This window comes from Armigeres subalbatus, chromosome 2 (genome assembly GCF_024139115.2).
Source record: "Armigeres subalbatus isolate Guangzhou_Male chromosome 2, GZ_Asu_2, whole genome shotgun sequence".
NCBI classification, from domain to species: Eukaryota; Metazoa; Arthropoda; class Insecta; order Diptera; family Culicidae; genus Armigeres; species Armigeres subalbatus.
Genome location: NC_085140.1, coordinates 113,584,491 through 113,605,070, shown reverse-complemented (window position 1 = coordinate 113,605,070; position 20,580 = coordinate 113,584,491). Strand labels below are relative to the sequence as shown.

Here is a 20,580-nt window from a genome sequence, read left to right as displayed (position 1 = left end):
TATACAATTAAAATCGCCACCCAAAATAATCAAATCAGAAGAATTCCTTAAATAATATGGAACAGTCTGGTTAAAAAAATGTTCTCTATTGTGTCGGTTCACAGAACCCGAAGGAGCATAGACATTGCAAATAATGACGTCATTATTAAGCTTCAATTTTATAAGCCTCGAATCTAAACTGCGTTTAACATCACTACATTGAAAGTGTGCCTTCACAGCTATAGCTGTTCCCCTTTTCTCGTGATCGATATTATACACAACATCAAAACCATATAGATCCAAGTTTTCGTTTTCTACCTCTTGAAAAAGTATTACATCTACATCCATTAGATTTACAAATGTTCGAAGCGAGTTAATTTTGTTAGTATTAGATATGTTGTTCAGATTGATGCTAGCAATAGTGTATGAAATTTGTCTATTAGTATCACTGTTAGTCGCCATTGCATTAGTATTAACTTATTATACTTTCTTTCCTCTCTTTTTTCTGTTAGCATTGTGTGAAGCCGTAGACTTCATTGAGCTGTCTGTCTCATAAGCAGAGTTATCGCTTGTGTCCTGTATCAGTGCGTTAAACTGATTTGAATCATCTAAACTAGGTGTATTGTTCTTACCTACTATCGTCTTATCCAAACCATCACTACCACCGATGATGCTGGAAACACGAATCACTTTGTTGGGTGTAACAAAATCTGATGTTCGTTGCTCAGAGATGTTTGCTGACGACGAGGATGGTGTATCAGTGGTAGTAATGCTTGGATTTCCGATGCTCTTATCGTGCTTTCGGTTCAAAGCGTTTAGATTAACCATTCTAGGCTCAATCCAGTCCGTTCCCGCTGACCGTTTTGGAGGTTTCGGAATATTAGTAGAACCTTGCAATACATTCGCATATCCAGAAGCTGGTCGTTGCATCCTCGCGTTTACGCTACTGTGGTTACCAGTTATCTGTACCGCTTCAGCACATTTTGCGCCGTAGTGAACTTGTCTTCCGCAGTGCCTACACGTGATTTGCTGATTTTTGTAGGTGACCAATGTTGAATGTCCAGCCATGAAGATGTACGACGGGATAGTGTTCGTTAGTCGGATACGCAATTTTCTAACTCCGCTTGGTATTCCTTTCAGCTGTAGTGGTGTGTCCCAGACCTCACTCTTGATAGACAGAATTTCTCCATAAATCTCCATCTCGCGCTTGATAATGTCATCATCCATTTGAGGTGGTAAATCGTGTACTCGAACAATCGTAGCTCCATCATCCATTAGTAGTGGTACCATGAACTTGACATTGTCGAATGATACCTCGTGTTTCCTATCGTGACTTTCAACTATCTCCAATGCATATTCAAGACTGTCACACTCCACATATGTGATGCCACGTGATCCGTTGAATTGAAAAGACTTGATTCGTTCCGTGGGTATCTTAATCTTGTTGAAAATCAGATCCGTAACTATATCGACCTTTGGTTTCTTTGCCGCTTCCGAAAATTTACCATAAACGTGTTGATTCGAGTGGTGTTGTTAGTTCCAGCGTTGTTCATGGCAGCCATGTTGAACCAATGTGTTTCCGTGTGTTTGAGTGTTCTCTACACTATTAAGCTCTGTTAAGAGGCTCACTTATTTAGATTACTCACTTTCCTCAGCGTTTAGAAATACGACCGCACTGGTCAAATGCCGAATCGAGACTGTTAGACTCTCGGTGTTACCCTCCAGTCCCAGTACCGCGGTGAAAACTTCGCTGTTGAAGCTTTGGGCCTTCCACCCACGGACCTGACGGGGACTCCTCAACCTCGGTTGCTGCACATCACAGCTGATCACGTAGCGGATGGCTAGGTGATCGCTGTGGTTGGAGCCCTCATCGACCCTCCAGTTCAGTCCCCCGGCTAGGCCGGGGCTACAGAACGTAACATCAATGGTGTACGGTGTAGGCCTATATGCCTATTAGACACGCTTGGGAAGCTCCTTGAGAGAATCATCCTCAATAGGCTGACGAAATGTACAGAGGGAGAACGCGGATTGTCGAATATGCAGTTTGGATTCCGTAAAGCAGTATCGACGGTGGATGCAATTCGAACAGTGCTCGAGAGTGCTGAGAAGGCGTCCAAGCAGAAGAGACGAGAAGATCGGTACTGCGCAGTGGTCACGATAGACGTGAATAACGCGTTCCACAGCGCCAGCTTTGAAGCCATCGCGGCGGTGCTGCTCAGAATGCGGGTCCCCAACTATCTGTGCAATATCATTGAAAGTTATTTTCAGGGTAGAGTTCTGATGTACGATACGAACGAAGGACATAAATCGATGCGCGTTACAGTGGATGTGGTGCTTTTAGTCAGCAATTGCAAAGCGATCCAGTGGATGGAGATCATCGTTGGAGGACATGCGATTGCTTTGAAGCGATCACTGAAGCACTTGGGAGTGATGATCGACGATCGGCTAAATTTCAACAGCCACGTTGACAACGCCTGTGAAAAGTCGGAGAAGGCAATGAACGCAATAGCAAGGATTATACCAAACGTAGGCGGACCAAGAAGCAGCACGAGGCGGCTCGGCTGGGGTTCCGGCTTGGGGCAATGCAGGTTTGTTCCGGTTGATGGCCATTCGAGTCGCGAGCGCATATAGAACGATATCATCGGAGGCTGTATGCGTTATTGCTGGGATGCTACCCATCTGCATCACCCTGGAGGAAGACATCGAGTGTTATCAGCGAAGAGACACCAGAAACGTAAGAAAGGAGGTGAGAATTCGTTCGATGGCAAGATGGCAAGAAGAGTGGGATAGTACGGAGAAAGGGAGGTGGACTCACTGGCTCATCCCAAACCTGTCGATGTGGATGAACTCCAGAACACGTGGTATTCGACTACCCAAGGTTTGCGGAAGTACGTAGAGGAATGCCTGCCCTCGCAGAGCGAATGTGTCACGGAGAAGGCACGTGGAATGTGCTCAGTAGAGTCGTGATGCAGATACTGTCAGAGCTGCAGCGTAGATGGAGAAGTGACCAGCAAATAAGCGTAGTCTCGGGGAAAATCTAGGGCAGTGAGCAGTGTTTGGCTTCGGGACGTCGAGGCGTCGGCGAACCGGAATCGTCGGACCGGCCTTGGCACACGAACAGTCAACCTGCTGAAGAAAGGAGAAGAAAGCGCTTCGGGTATGTAGGGCACCGCCAGTGTGGACGTCATCCACCACAGTAACTGTCGGACCACCTCTGCAAGCCGAAGACGAAGTAGGCGCAATGCGCAAAAGCGTCCCCTGTGAAATCCGCCGGCAGTCGGGGCACTATCAGTGCAGAAGTTTTCTTCACCGCAACTGGTGGACCCTCTCCGACGCCGGGGGAGGAGGATTCGAGTTAGAAAGATTGTGGCACGACCACCAAGGATCGAGTAGGAGAGGATCAGCCAGCCAGTCGGCGAACTAGCATAGGCTAGGGGCCGGAATTTTAGAAGAAGTGCATGAGCACAGCTACCCCCCGAAGGAGTCGCAGCATCTCGTGGTCCCGGGGGGATCGAGGCAAGGAGGATAAGGGACCCGGATTTATCCGGGAGGCACATTTTTAGCAGGTCGGGAAGGAGCTCAGCCTTGTTCGCCTTTAAGGTGTCTGTCGCGCTTTGTCGCGTTTTGATGGCCTTTAACCCTTGTAAAAAAAAACACACACACACACATACACACGGACTGACAGACATTTGTTCAGTTTGACGAGCTGAGTCGATTGGTATATAACATCATGGGTCTCCGAGTCTTCTATAAAAATTTCGATTTTGGAGTGAAATAATAGCCTTTCGGTACAACTTTGTTGTACGAGAAAGGCAAAAAGAAGTTCTTTGTAGCAATGTATATTAATGTATTTCATTAGGTATATACAAGTTTTGTTAAAAAAAAACTTGCAGAATTGTATGTGTCGTAATTTGTATAAGATCCTTGCAATTTCGCATATACTCATTTCTTCTACAGATTTTGGAAGGTTTTAAAACAGAACTTACAGTTTATTGATACATACTGTCACATCTAAATCATAGTAATCAGACGTCCAAACATACGTTAACAACTGAGCAAATTTTGTATTACATATCTTCCAACAATACGGTATTAGGATGAACATGAAAATTTATGATTATACTGCAACAATGTGTCAAACTTGGTCATACGCATTTCAAATTCAGCCAAGATGCGGCACATTTGATACACTTTCTACGAAAATCTCAGAAAACACGATTTATGACAACTGTTGCTTCCATTCCGGAAAGCTGGAAATGAGCTCGCCATTCTTCAACATTGTTGTTGGACATGTAAAATATAATCCGCTCGATTGCGTTCCTTGTTCGCGCGCGCGCAGAAGTGGGCCCACCAAAGGGAGGGCGCGAGGGAACCAGTATCATCCTTTCCTAACCGTAGCTTATTAGTTTAATTTTTCTTTCCTATTGTTCGCAATTGAAATTTCTTCCTTAGTTTGCGTCGTTCTTTCCTTTAGTGTTTTTTTTTTCTCTCTCGCAGCATAACCCTTTTCCCAAATGTTTGGCATTCACAACTTACAAGCATGTGAATAAATTATGATTAGAAATACATTAGAGACATTAGAACGTCCTTTATTCGTCTGCCAAGCGTCAAATTCCCTTCGCTTACGAGGCTTGGCGTGGAGGAACAGAGGGAAGGAAAAACTTGTTCCTGGTGCGGAAAATGTGTTCCATCAAAAAGTAGCAAAATTTGATTGAAGCGTTTGTATTCGGTCCATACGGTTAAGAAGTGGAAAGGAAGCGGAAGGGCATCCTAGTTTGACCCTTGGGTTGTACGCTTCTTCCTTCTGAACCGCACTGCTTATAATGAAGGGTACTACCCAAAAAGCAAACGTTGGTTCGCTGTTGAGGGTTTTGACGTACCTCCCATCATTTTGTGTTATTATACCGTGCGGTGCCAAATTTTATGAACCATAAAAGTTGATGAAGATGGTTGGAAACTCATATTTATGCTATTTTTGAGAAACAATATTGGAACAATAATTAAAAAACAAAACTTACAACTCAAGAACACATATCTAAACAGCTTTTAAAGTGCACTTATCGTGAAGATCTGTATTGTATTTATAGCACATGGTTTAAGGTTCTCCACGGAACAAAGTTAGGTCTCGCACGGTAATTATAGGGCTGTATTTCTTCCTTTCTAGATGAGAACAAGCAGCAATGACGGTGGAAAAGAACGAAGCTTGAGCATGGAAAAAAATAAAACTGCGTAAGGTGAAAGGATGGCAGCAGATCTTCTTCCTGGATTCAATAATGGTTTACGCAGTGAGCACAGTGCATAACGCACAATGTTTGTGGAATTGAAATTAGGGCAAGCTGCTGCAAATACCTATATATGGGAAGGACTTGAAGCGAGCTAAAAAGTTCTTAGAAGAAAATGTTGTGATGAGGGGAGACATGAGACCGAAGGCGAGGTGAAGGTTTTAGAGCAGCAGCGCGGGACGAAGACTTCGCGGATCTAATTTTGTTAATAAAGGATTATTCAAATTAAGGCGGCAACAACAACGAGGAAGGACCTGCCATGCGCTGACCGTTCCGAATTTCGCTGAATGGACCATACGACTATGACAACCGGAGGTTGACGTATTGCTACATTTTGAAGCCATATCGAGCCATGGGGTTCTGCGTACCGCGAAGGTAACCATCTAAAAGATGATGGTCAGTTGTGATGGGGAAGTGATTTATGTGTAGTTTCGAATTTGTGCGTGCGGAAGGATTTTTTTTCATAAATGGTCGCTGTAGAATTATGCGTAAAAATTATGAGCTCTTATCGAATTGTCTTAGAATTCACTGAGGATATAACCGCTGAAGCGAGATTCTTTCCTAATTAGCACATTTTATGCGTTAGAAATTAAGGGACTTTCCATTCAACCTCATCTGTGAAATAATGTGTAATCTGTAAGAAAATGTTTTTGCGTTAATAAGATAATCCACCAAGCCAGTTTTAAAAACATTCTGGACCGATCTAAAAAAACAAAGGTTCTCCAATAGAAAAACAGTCACTGCGTTGTTCGATCAACTGCCAGTTTCGCAATAGGTTGTTGGAAAAAACGGTCTGTAAAGCTCAATTTTAGAGATCTTAATTACGGTTAAGCACGATCATGATCATATTATCTGCCAAGAATTGTAAAAGACATTAGACAACGGTATTTTTCTCTTCGCAAAAAGTTTCTCCTTACTGGGGCGGGAATTACACCCACACTCTTGGTATGCAAATGTACCAAGGCGGCTGACGCCGTCCGTGCGGCTATAAAGCCCACAATTTGAAAATTTTGATTGTAATAATTTATTTCCATATCACTGTAGAACACGAAGAGTGCTATATGTTCAAGGGCCACGCTGATGGAAAGATTCAGGGAATCCATTCTACATATCAAAGTGTCTTTGCGTGATGAGAGCAACGCTATATGGTAAGTGCGATGCAATGTGGTACAAAGTCGATCTTTGATGTCACCGAATAAACATACTTCAAAGAATTTTAATTTTATTAATTAATGATAACTCATAATTATTCACCCTCTACGCCCCCAAACTTTCCATAAAGATTGAAGGGACGGAACAAATTGGTTTTGAACGATGTGTGTTTCTTTCTATCAATTTTGAGCATTATGCATCACTCATTTTTTTTTATCTTGAAACGGAATATATCATTTCTAGACCATACATTTGAAACCAAGAGACATCTTAATGTAAATACGATCATGTACCTCTATCTCCATCAATATTACATATATAAAATGTGAGGAAGCCATGTGGAAATACATGCTCGAAGGCATATTTAAATCATATTCTAACCAAGTATTCATACTTCATAGCAATACTGCGCACTGCGCAGCGGGTCTCCTGTTTCCGCCCCAACAACGGTTGTCCTCTTTGACATCAAACAGCGTTGAAGGTAAGACGTTTCACTGTCCTGTAACGGTCACTAAAACCATTTTCAAACGGCTGGTCGTACAGAAGCCGATTTGCACACACTGGACATTAGGTCACGAATATTAGGGGGACCCTTGCTTACTGATTCCGTATCCGCTTCCTCGCAATATTCGGCTGACTCACCTCCAGGCACGTTCTTGAATAACTACGTAAAATCCCGTACCATATACCATACATATCTCTGCAGTCCAAAAAATACATTTCAGATATCAACTGCGTGATCTTTACTTATATACACCACGTTTCACGATAGAGTAGAACATTCAAACTTGGCTGGATTTCCAAAATCTTGCAAACTCGCGAAAGCAGCTTCAGCCTTCCTGAATAGTGCTCCCATGTGTGTGCATTCCAATTCCAACCACCCGACGATATAAGGCTGTCAAGATATTTAACCGATTCAATACGGATGGGTCATATATGACCCAAGACGAAAATCAGCTGTCAAAAATCAGTTTTAAGAGATAGAGCCTTGCTTCTTCAGAATTAAATGTTCCATCCAGAAAAAATATTGCCCAGGCCAAGTTACGGGCTTAGGGATGATCTAGAGCATCCAAACTATCCTTAAGTTTTAATTTTGATGTTCTAAGGAATCAACACCATTTTTTAACATATTCTGATTAACCAATTGGAATGGAAATGCTTTAAGATAATATCCGGCGCCAGTCTAGAAATATAACAGATCTTTTCCAATATCTACGATACTCCAAACAGTTCTTGAATTCAGATATTTAAATCGGTCAACAAAAAGATCTATGATGTCCCCACTATTTTTATGAGTTTGAACAGCTCCACGGTACGCCTTTACACCATTACAGACACACCACAAACTTCGGTCGACATCTACGACACTTCAAATTATCCTTGAGTACAGATCTTAATATTTTTATCGATCAACATAAAGATCTTCGCTGTCCCCATTAGTTTTATGACTTGGAATAGCTCCAGGATACCACGTAGCACAATAAGGACACACCACAGAATTCGTTCGACATCTACGACACTCCAAATTATCCTTAAGTAATATACGACACTCCAAATTATCCTACAGGTCTTAATATTCAAATCGATCAACGTGAAAATCTTCGATGTCCTCACTAGTTTTATGAGTTGGAATAGCTCCAGGGTTCCTCATTACACCATTACAGACACACTAGAGAATTCGTTCGACATCCACGACACTCCAAACTATTCTTGAGGTCAGATCCTAATATTCAAATCGGTCAACATGAAGATCTTCAATGTCCCCACTAGTTTTATGAGGTAGAATAGCTCAACGATACCTCGTAACATCATTACAGACACACCACAGAATTCATTCGTCATCTACGATACTCCAAACTCTCTTTGAGATCTGATGTTAATATTTAAATCGATCAACATGAAGATCTTCGATGTCCTCACTAGTTTTATGAGTTGGAATAGCTCCAGGGTTCCTCATTACACCATTACAGACACACTAGAGAATTGGTTCGACATCTACAGCACTCCCAACTATCCTTGAGTACAGATCTTAATATTCAAATCGATCAACATGAAGATCTTCGATGTCCCCACTAGTTTTATGAGGTGGAATAGCTCCACGATACCTCGCAACACCATTTCAGACACACCACAGAATTCGTTCGACATCTACGGCACTCCCAACTATCCTTGAGTACAGATCTTAATATTCAAATCGATCAACATGAAGATCTTCGATGTCCCCACTAGTTTTATGAGGTGGAATAGCTCCACGATACCTCGTAACACCATTACAGACACACCACAGAATTCATTCGACATCTACGATACTCCAAACTCTCTTTGAGCTCAGATGTTAATATTCAAATCGATCAACATGAAGATCTTCGATGTCCCCACTAGTTTTATGAGTTGGAATAGTTCAAGGGTTCCTCATTACACCATTACAGACACACCCAGGGCCGGATGTAGGGGGAGTGCAGGGTGGTCGTGGCCCAGGCCACCATAAATATTATGTACCAAAACCAACCTTTTTTGTACATTTTGGGGCCCCCACAAACTGTCGACCCCGGGGCCCCCTTCCGGCTAAATCCGGCCCTGGACACACCACAGAATTCGTTCGACATCTACGGAGCTACCAATTGTCCTTGAGAACAGATCTTAATATTCAAATCGATCAGCATGAAGATGACCCACTCGTTTTATAAGTTGGAATAGCTCCAGGGCAAATGTTAGGTTTAGTAAAATCCATTTTAGTGCAATACTGAAACCAATTATATTGTCGATTGAATGTGTTGCAAGTTTTCTTCAGTACTAGGTACACAATCCTCATTCATTGGATAGACTATCATCTCATGATACTCCTTGGTGGTTTCAATACTTATAGGAATGGTAAACATATCGTATAGTAAGTATGAGAGTACCAACGCCTTCGGGTACAACTTACTCTAATTCTGATCGATTACGAAGTAGCAATAACTCACATGTACAGCCGGTCATCAAGGGACGCTGTGATCTCCGTAGACCAAGCTTCATTCTATAACACCATTGACGATAAATGGAACGAAAAAAAAGTGGATGCGATGTTTGTGATCATAATAACACGTTTTTTTTTTAATACGTGCGTACTGTGTACGTAATGATGTCCTTTGGAGCAATTCCAACTAACAAGCAAGTTTGGGAACCTATGCGTCACTCTGTTATAGAATTCTGGAGTTCTGTAATTGTTTTGAGAATACTGTGATTTCTATATAATGGTGTAATGCTGTTCCATGATGGTTCTCCAACTAACAAACAAGCTTCAGAATCTATGATTCACTCTGTTGGTCTTCTCCAATATCTGAACTCATTTATGGTACCGTAGATATTCTGGGAATTTATTATTTGTATATACTGGTGTAATGATAATGATGTCCCATGGGGTTTCTACAACTGACACATACGCTCAGAATCCTATGAATCCGCCTGTTGGCCTCGTAGACCTCCAATATCTGAACTCAAAAATCGTTTGGAGTACCGTAGATATTCTGGGAATGTTGAAAATTTCATATACTGGTGTAATGATGTCTCATGGGGTTTTTACAACTAACATATAAGCTGAGTAGCCTTTGAAACACTCTGTTGGTCTTGTAGACCCCCAAGATTTGAATTCATGAATGATTTGGAGTACCGTAGATATTCTGCGAATATTGTATTTTGTATATACTGGTGTAATGATGATTCATGGGGCTTCTAACACATAGGCTCAGAAATCAATGAATCACTCTGTTGGTCTTGAAGACCTCCAATATCTGAACTCAAGAATGATTTGGATTACCGCAGGAACTCTGGGAATGTTGTGATTTGCATATACTGGTGTAATGATGTCCCATGGGGTTGCTCCAACTAACATACAAGCTCAGAATCTCTACAACAAAACTCTGTAGGTGTTGTAGAACCTCAATATCTCAAGAATGGTTTGGAGTACCGTCGCTATTCTGGGAAAGTAGTTTTTTTATACATTGACTTAATCATGTTCCATGTGGTTTCTACAACTAACACACAAGCTCAGGAACCTATCAACCACTCTGTTGGTCTTGTAGGCCTCCAAGATCTGAACTCAAGAATTGTTTGGAGTGACGTAGATATTCTGGGATTGTTGTATTTTGTATATACTGCTGTAATGATGTTCCATGAGGCTTCTCCAACTAAAACACAAGCTCGGGAACTTATGAATTACTCTGTTGATCTTGTAGACCTCCAAGATCTGCACTCAAGAATAGTTTGGAGTACCGTTGATGTTCTGATATCACTGCGATTTGATAAAAATAGTTTAATTATGTCTCAAGTAGCATTATCAACTTCAAATTAGGATTAGGGCCCCGTAAAACGCTTTTTTATTAATGTAGATCATCAAGATCTGAACTCAAGGAAGGTTTGGAAGCCCTAGAAGAACTCAAAAAAAATATTTTCCCCCATATTTCTACTGTTTCATGGTTTGCATACGTTTTTGAAGCAGATTGTCCAAAATTTATGTTGAAATACAACTAAAAAAAAATCCGTTTTGAATCGGTTAAAGCTTACGACCGCCTCCACCAACCGCCCGGCTACCACATAGTTTGAGGGATTGTTCTGGGTTTTTGAGATATTTCAATTATTCTGACATTGAATATCGATTTTTTTTTTCAGTGTAATTTAATTTTTTGACCAGTTCAATATTTTCTCCATAAACCACTATTAGTCCCCTATAGTTCGTTCTCAGACAGTTTTTCGTACAATGAACGGTATCCGAGTTGCAATTTTTTTCAATTAAGGCCGTTACAAATATTAAATTTAAATTATGTCCTTCTTGTCTCCGAAAGGTCAAGGGGAGGGGGGGGGGATAATAAAACATAAATATTAAAATGGAAAAAATCAATAAAACTCCTCGGATTTGTTAAAGAATGTTTAGAAAATCCTCAAATCATCCAATTTTTTTGTTGTTGCCCCATCAAAATATAATTTTTGAGCAAAAAAATCCGAGGGGGGGGGGGGGCACAATTGTTTTTAAATATTTGTATCGGCCTAATTTGCTCGAAAACACATACAACCTTTTCATAAATTATTTGAGGGCCGATTTTTTTTTAAATTAGTTTAAAATAGTTTATCTTGAATATCGAAAATATAAGACAAGTTACAATCGAATCAACTACATATCATCAAATTTGTCATTTTGTCGTCGATGTGTCATTTTGCGTGGAATTCGTCCCTTGGAAAACAACAATCGGAAAATATTTTCCAATATCGATCGATCAGTTATCCTTGTTTAAAGTACGCGTTTTATTATTTGTTAAAGTGAAAATTGTAATAGTCAACGAGAAGATGGCAGTTAATAATTGAATCATTTGTTTGAAAAACTGCATATATCCATTTTACACAATTTCGAGAAAACAACAAAAAACTGTTTTTGAACAAATTGGCACCGAATCTTTCGATTTCTTCGATACAGATCAATAAATTTTAGCAAAACTCAACACCCTGGGGTACTTCCAGTGCGAAAACTGTAAGCAGTACTAAATAATTGCTCATCAAAGTGCGTACATGACACATTCTTCGGACAGGTCCACCGGAGCACTAATTTTTCACACTCAATTTTTTGATATTACCTATGTATTACCCATATTCTCCAATACCTAAATCACCAAATAAAATATTTGGTATGATGATAGTTTGACGAAAAATAAGTTTTTGACTAATTGATAGTAATGACGAGTGACGGATGTTAAGACACATTTTCCCAAATTGACTGTAATTTGGATTCTGATGCATCAATTTGCACTCGGTTCTCACCTATTCAAAGATGAAAAAGTATAGAATCAGTGCCCTATTTAAAATTTGATTTAAATTTGTAAAAAATCTGAATCTGGATAAGTTGAAATCGGTCACTAAAAAGCGTTGTAACGTTACAAACAATTTACTGTTTTAAATTTTCTGAGAAGTACAGAAGAGAAGAAGAAGAAGGAGCAACTTCCGAAACGATTCCAGGAGGAATGCCCGGGAAATTTCCGACAAAAATGCTGGGGGAACTTGCGGGGAAATTTCTGGAGGTACCGGAAAAATGCTGGGGGAACTTACGGAGGAATTGCCTGAGGAACTTCTAAAGGAACTCTTGAAGGAACCTCCATAGAAACTCCAGGAGGAACTTTCGGAGGAATTACAGGAGAAACTTCTGGAAGAAATTCTGGAGGACCTTCCGAAGCAATTTCTAGGAATTCCCGAGGGAACTCCCGGAAAAAATGGTGGGCGAACTTGGGGAAGAATTCCCAAAGGACTTTCTGGAAAAAATCCCGGAGGACCTTCAAAAAAAAAATGCTGGGAGAACTTACGGAAGAATTCCTGGAGGAACTTCTGGAGGAATTGCTGGTGGGACTTCCGGAGGAATTCTTGGAGGAACTTTTGGGGAACTTCCAGAGGAACTCCAGGAGAAACTTGCAGAAGAAAAACTGGAAGAACTTTCGGAGGAACCCCATGAGGAACTTACAGAAGAATTCTTGGAGGAACTTCCGGAGGAATACCTGGAGGAACCTCGGAAGGTATTGCTGGAGGAACTTACGGAGAAATTCCTGAAGGAGCCTTCGGAGGAATTCCTGAGGGTACTTCCAGAAGAGTTCCTGGAGTAACTTCCGGAGGAATTCCTGGAGGAACTTCCGGAGGGATTCTTAGAGGAACAAAATTTCAATCGGCGCACAGGTTTATGAAAAAAGGGCAGGATGTGAATGAAAAGCAAGACTTTACAAGACTTTCATTTGTAATAGACGTCTCAATATAAAACGGTTTTAGATTTCAGCGTATGAATAAAATAATTAAAAAAAAAACAATATTTAAGGAAAAAGGTAAAGGAAGAAAAAAATGAAGATAATATATGTTTATATGTCGTGGTTAAGTTTTAGTTTTCTCCATACATTAACCTTCCACCGATTTCTTCAAAGCAAGCTCCCTAATCCGTCGCAAGAAAAGAACATCATCCATGGAGAGATCAGAAGAATCACCCCAATTAACAATTTTGTCTAGCATCCGCACTGCTTCGATCTGGTTGATTATTCTTGATGATAGGCATAGGAGATATGGGCCTGATGATTCCAAATCGTTTGAAGGTTCCGAAATGTTGAGCTGTGAATCGTCCTGTTCTTCTTCTGTCGCTGCCTGATCATCCAAAACCATGCTCTAAATATCTTCGTCTGTGAATGCTTTGCTGGCGTATCTCTCTTCAGAAAAATTCGGCAAGAATAGAGTCTTCATGTTTCTCAACATTGACCAAATGTGAGAGGGGAACAAGACTATCTCCCAGGAGTATGCCTATTTTCTTCCAAGACTGTTGGATCACTGTATTTTGCACTTCAGTCCAGGCCCCATGAATCCAGAAACAAACATCTTTCAAAGAGATTTGCTTCAAGCATTGATCGATGTTGTTTTCGTGGCTACGAGCCATGACGTGAAGCATAAATTTTGACGTAAACTACGTCTAAGGGGAAGCCTCGTACAGGGTGCAAAATGAAAATTTCCAAATTGGGGACCGTCACGAAATCATGTAAGATTTCAAACGGTAATAGCGATTATCTTTCGACGGATTTCCGAGATTTTGTTATAAATAGATTCGGAAACTTTCCACCAATTTCCATGTATTAATAGTATTATTTTTCCATTAATTGTATTGTATTTTCATGTATGCTAATTGTATTAAAACTATTCATTATCAACGGCAAACTATTGAAAATGTTATTTCTTTCCAAACCGGGTGAAAAATTCAGAAATAATCAATCCCGTTCAGTGGCGTAGCCACGGGGGTGGTTTTGGGTATAAAACCCCCCCCAAAAACAACATTTTTGGAAGAAATTTTTTTTTTTCGAAAAAAAAAATGTTCAGAAAACCCCCCCCAGACCAATTTTCTGGCTACGCCACTGATCCCGTTCATAAATCCCCAACACGGACATCAGATTGCAGTAAGGTACGGGCCTTTTGATCCACTGCTTTGTTTTCCCTGTGTATAAAAAGCCCCGTGTTTCGCGTGCGCGCGTCATTTTCATTCTGGATTTCAGGAAAGCGAACCAAGGCGTCCAGAAGCGGTCCCCAGTGACAACGGCTGTGGTGGTGCGGATGAAAATTTTCGTTCGATGGTGGTGGCGGTCGTGGCAACAGCAGTTCATCTTTACATCCGTGTTACGAGCAGCATTTTTGGATCTGGCAATTAACGGCGTGCGTAGAGTCGAATCATCAGATGGCTGTCGCACAGTCAAGTAGTTGTTGTTGGTGAGGTACATAAGTGGGAATGAATCGGTTCTTTTCAGAACCACCATTATGTTTGGGAGGAAGGTTAAGTTGAAATAATTTGTCTATAGTGCAACCGCTAGGAACTAGAAAAAATTTCAGTGAAATATTCTAGCGTGATTCTAAGCTCAATTATATGATGTTTGTCTAGCACCTAACTACTCTTCTTGTTGTGGACTTAATTTTCAACAATGATTCAGTGATTAATAAGTGATTGAGAAAGTTGATATAAGACGAACTTTTTTCATAGAACAAAGCATAACTGTTTGGTACCGGTAGCGGAATCATAGCATTAGTGCCGGTCCAAGCGCGCGCCAGAAGGAGAAGCTGCAAATATGTATTCACATGGATGGAAATAAAACCTTAAACAAGTTGCAGGCTACCTACTAGAATTATAATCTTGAGGGGAAATTTCACTTGACTGTTACTGCTATCCACGCGAATAATTCTCGGCAGCGTCTTTCTATAACACGCGCTTGTGATTCTGCTACCGATTGTTGTGACTTAAGAGCTACTTTCTCTGAAGGTAGCCAATCGTTAGTACTTCTGACAAGAAAATTTAATCTGAATGCGAACGACCGCATGAACCGCACCATCGATGAGAATAAAATTTCCGGTAGCAGCTCCGCCGAAGCCGATGGTGGGACTACGATCTGCTTTTCGCGACATCTCGAACGAAATGGCTCGCGCGCGCTGAAGAGCTGCTTTCTTGTAATCAATAAAGTTAAACCTGTAACCACGCCCCTTTGGTGAGGGTTACTGTTACACAGTATTTGCACTCATACCGATCAACAAAGAGGCGGGACCTAAGATCCATCTTTTTTGATTATAAGAAAACTGCGCGCGCGATGCATTTCATTTGAAATGTCGCGGAGAGCGGTCTTAGCATCGGCAGAGTTGCTGAGCAATTTATATTCGTGGAGTGGATCTTGTGGTCGTCGTCAACAGATGTTAGTGATTCGAAATATGCATTATTTGAAATTAATCGGTTCTTCTCAGGGCCACCATTTTATACAAAGGAAGATTGAGGCGAGGCGAATATTATTCAAAGGGCAAATTAACCGCTTGGCGACGCCATAATGTATGGATCAGTGGCAGCTAAGTGAAATTTTATCAAGATTCTTAATTGGTTGTGTTGCAGTTTGTGATTGGGATGGCAGATTATTATAATCGCTTGGCGACAGCAGAATGTTGCCGTCGGTAGTAGAATCACGAGCGCGTGTCAGAAGGAGAAGCTGCAAATATGTATTCGCATGGATGGAAATAAAACCTGAAGCAAGTAGCAGACTATCTACTAAAATTATAATCTTGAGGGGAAATTTCACTTGACTGCTACTGCTATCCACGCGAATAATTTTTGGCGGCGTCTTTCTCTGACGCGAGCTCGTGATTCTGCTACCGATGGAAAACAATCTGCCATCACCAAGCAATTAATTAAGCAATTATAGCAATTAATAAATGGTCGCATTAGCGAATTACGTCTGATGATGGCTGAAGAATAGTAGGCCAAAACGCGTAACGTGAAAAATGCCTTTTTGATTTCATCGTCACCGAAAAAAGCCAATCAATTTCGATTAATGAATTCCACGGTGATTAGCTCAAACCAGACCAAGCAATTAAGTTTTACTTTGGTAGCCAATCGTTAGTACTTCAGAGAAAAAAATGTTTATCTAAGCGCTACTGATGTTGATGACGACGACCGCACGACCCACACCATCAGTGAGAATAAGATTTCCGGCAGGAGCTCCGCCGATGCCGATGGTGCTTTTCGCGACATCTCGAACGAAATGGCTCGCGCGCGCGTAGGAAAGTAATCGATTAATCGGGATTTTACGACAACTTTTAGATGTCGATTACTTCGATTAATCGATTCATCGTTATGATAATCGATTAATTTTGATTCGATTACTACTCAACGATGAATCGATTCAATAATCGTCAAGAATCGAGAGTAATCGGTTAGTTACTAATCGATTAATCGAGATTTTACAACATCTCTAAGCATCGGCGGAGTTGCTGAGCAAATTTTATTTCAAATACATATGGGATATTGGAAAAATCGGTTCTTCTCAGGGCCTCCATTCTATACAAAGGAAGATTGAGGCGAGGCGATTTTTTTTTTCAAAGTGCAAATTAACCGCTTGGAGACGCCATAAAGTTGCCTGGCGTCCGTAGCAGAATCACGAGCGCGCGTCGGAGGGAGATGCTACAAAAATGTATTCGCAGTGGCAGTCAAGTTTAATTCTTTCAAGATTATTTTTTGGTTTTGTTATTCCAGCCTATGGCGTGGGTCGTGTGGTCGTTAGTGATTCGAAATATGCGGAGCACTTATCCAACAAATGTATAGCTTTCGGTGGAATGCCTTTCTCAGCCGCAAATTTTCGTACCGATGGAACAAAATCTCCATGGAACCAAGTATGAAATATGTCCCGTTGCATCCAAGCATTTTTTGAGGAAAAGTATGAGACAGGTACCTTAACCCCTTTAAATGCTCTAGGGTTGCGGGTTTTTCCAATCACAATCATTCGCAGCTTATGATCACCAGTCACGTTGGAGCAGGGCATAAAAATTATGCGCTGTTTGATAACTTTACGGTCTGGTGCATTGTTCTCACTGGAACCAACAAGTGTTTCAAAAGGACGCATTTTAAAAAATAACCCGGACTCATCAGCATTGTAAATCAATTAAGCGGTAAGCTCTTGTCCCTGTACTGTGTCGAGAAACTGCTCTGAGAAACCCTCAATACTCCCTCAGTCACCTAGCCTTGAAATTATGAGCCCAATGATCCGAGAATTTAAATGCTTCTGGAACACCGCAGCGTGCAGCGAATGCTTTCAACGTCATCATAGTTGTGGAAACGGTTTTGTTGAGACGCCGTTGGTTAAGATACCACAAAAACAAGCTGTCCTCCAATCTCTTGTGTGCACCAGTCAAAACGTACTTAAAGTTCATTTCTCGCCGGTGTGAAGCGGCTCTAAGAATGGATTCAGCATTTTCTCGACTTTCTCTCAGTTGTTCGATGAATATTGAACCATTCAGCAATGTCCGCTTTTGTCGTGTCCTCGCTCTCCAGGTCATTGAGAATACTGACTTTTTGCCGCAGGGTTAGATAATGCCGCTTTTTCTTCTCGAAATTATATTGTTTCGGTGCCATGTTTTAGAGCTATGTATTAACATCTCCAATTATAATTTATTCAAAACCTATGGGCGTTCGCTACGGAAACTACAATGGAAATAAGCATTCTAGTTAAGTACATCATAGGGGTGATTCAACTATGACGTCCATTACTTTTTTAGATTTCTAGACCCACCTACCCCCTCTGTCACGCTTTTTTGTATACCTGGTTTATGTACTGTCACAAAATCTCAGACTCCCTACCCCCCTAAAACCTGTGACATCATTATTGAACGACCCCATATGAAGCAAACCGACACACGTTAATCATACATTGAAAGCTAACCCATACATGATTAGTAAGCACGCGTATTTATTTAGTAACAGTTAAGCATGAATATATTCGATGTCGCTACTACGTCTACCAAAGATTTTTTGGATGAGGTTTAGTTTTGTGAAATTTCACTCAGATGCTTTTCCATATACTGATTTAGAAAAGTTTATTACTGATGAACCGCTGTGAGCACGCTCAATGCAAATAATTGATTATCAGTTATGATCAAAAAGTGTTACCAGAAAAGGATTATATTAAAACAAAAAGCTCTTGCATGCATAAACCTGACATTATCAAAATACATGATGCATTTTCGGGTAAAAAAGTTGAAAAACTGAAAAAAAATGTTTTTTTCCGATTTTGTCACCTTTCCTGTTATATCACCCCAAAATTCACTAGGGGGTGATAAAATCGGGATATTACTGTATCACCATTAGGATGTCTTGTTGGTAGTTGGATGGCAACTTTCTGTTTCAAATTTGATATTTTTGTCGTTTATTTTTTTTTAGAAAATCAAAAATCCAAAGTAGCCCTGGAGTCAAAAGAAGCGCACGACGGTACAAAATTTTTAAATTAATAAAAAAATCAAACACTGTTCCATAGTGGAAGTTATTGAATAAACTTGCCTTCTGCACACGTAAAAACATGTTCATCTCAACTGGCTTGTTCAGATTTTTAATATGTACCACTTGATGTTCCTTCAATTTTTTTAGGTTTTCGTGGGGTTAACTCAATGTTTTATTAAATCCGGGGTTTCGATACAACATGTCTCTTTCCACCTGGCTGCAGGTGCTTCCGAGATTTCAACTGTTCACTTTCATAATTTGCTTGATTATTATTGAACAAATTCGTTTTCTACCCTCGTAAAGACATTCAACACAATTAGCTTCAACGGATTTTTCATCATTCCAACTGATTTCTCAACAGCTGGACTCTAATGAGATCGAAGAACGCGCCATAGCACCTGTTAGGCCTCTTCCTATTTCAAACAATAACAAAACTCAAATCGGAATAGCACAATTTCCATTCCGTTTTCAATCACGCTTTCCTATACGCGTACCATTCTTCCCTACTTCTTTCGACATCATCGTTTGTACCGTTTGAGAGATTTTCCTTCCTCTAGGTCTTTGACATCGGGTTTATCTTTTCGACTCCTAACAGGGGATGACAAGGGTCACAGAAATTTATGTAGCAAACGTATGCTCTCCTCCCAAAACGCAGACACACACCAGCTTTCGTTATTATTTTGGTACCTGCTTTAAAGGTGATCACCCCATGATGACCTCGTGATTAAGATGCAGTGATTCAGACTCCGGAGTCAACGGAGCAAAACAAAAACACAACCGCTCAGGGTTGTGTGGGTATGTACCTTCAGTCTCGAAGCTACCGCCACTGGCTCCGCTCGGGTCATGTGGGTTGATATCCTCACTTGTGATCGATGTTGAATCCTTTGCCATTGTTGCTTTGCACACTACTGGGTTTCTTTGCCTTTGTCACTTACTATCACGCTGTATCTCACTTCACTAGCAGCTTCAACATTTCACCGTATCAAATCAAATTTCACATCCATCGAATTCATATCAAATTCCACCAAACGAACCACTTTCAACAGCAACAACGCAATTCAACTGCAGCCTTAGAAAATCCATCACGCTCGTCGGAACGAATGCACTCAAGTCATAAGCACTGGGTTTTTAGTAATTCGATGGAGCGAACCCCCCTCGATTGGATTTCTATGGCGCTACAAACACAAGGAAGTCTGTTCAGCGAACCGAATGCAATCATCCAACCCACCCAAGTCAGTGGAAATTGACCTCGTTGTAGACTCCGAAGAACGCACGCGCTCACGCACAACGCACTGACTGCCGTTTTCACGTTTTCCGTACTTCCGAAGGACTGGTCTATGCTGCGTTCGCTTCTAATGTTTATGCTCCACTATCCGAAACACAACATCAACAGGGTAGGGTGGTGCGAGCGGGATGGCGAATGTGCGTGTTGGCGGTCTCGTTTCTTCTCAAGAAAGGCATGGGATGTTGATCACCGAAAAAAAAAAGTTTGGCAATGTGCGTCTACGCATCAACCAAAAACACGCATCGTACGCAAGGAAGGTCATCCCATTGGTGCGAGCGGGACAACCACAGGTTCCTGCCAAAAAATCCCAATCGGTCAAATTCGAAGTGCGTATTTAGTTCGGTTGATCTACGACGGCTGGCCTTGTGCTGCCAAATGCCTTTCTCCTATTAGATTGGCTGGGAAATGTGATATGCAGTTGATTTGGAGAAATTATGGTTGGTTCATCCTTGCGAAGCTCAAATCCTTAAGTTGTTCTAGCTAATTTAAATGTTTAACCCCTTCAAAAATTAACCTGTATTTAATGTACAAAAAAAAAAAGATTTCACATGTCAATGTTTTAAGTTGAGCAAAGCAACTGGATGAATTCGTTCAGTTTTGGCAAA

The 20,580-nt window shown here is 41.0% G+C and overlaps 1 protein-coding gene across 1 annotated transcript in view; it reads right to left on the bottom strand.

Moving 5' to 3' along the window:
• The window catches only part of LOC134214966 (protein lin-28 homolog), a 41,233-nt gene extending 21,206 nt beyond the window's left edge, over positions 1-20,027 (bottom strand). Inside the window, exon 1 of the mRNA XM_062694239.1 lies at positions 19,494-20,027. Within this exon, the coding sequence (XP_062550223.1) occupies positions 19,494-19,581 (88 nt within the window). The 5' untranslated portion in view covers positions 19,582-20,027. The remainder of the gene's footprint in view (positions 1-19,493) is intronic.
• Between the last annotated feature and the right edge of the window lie 553 nt (positions 20,028-20,580).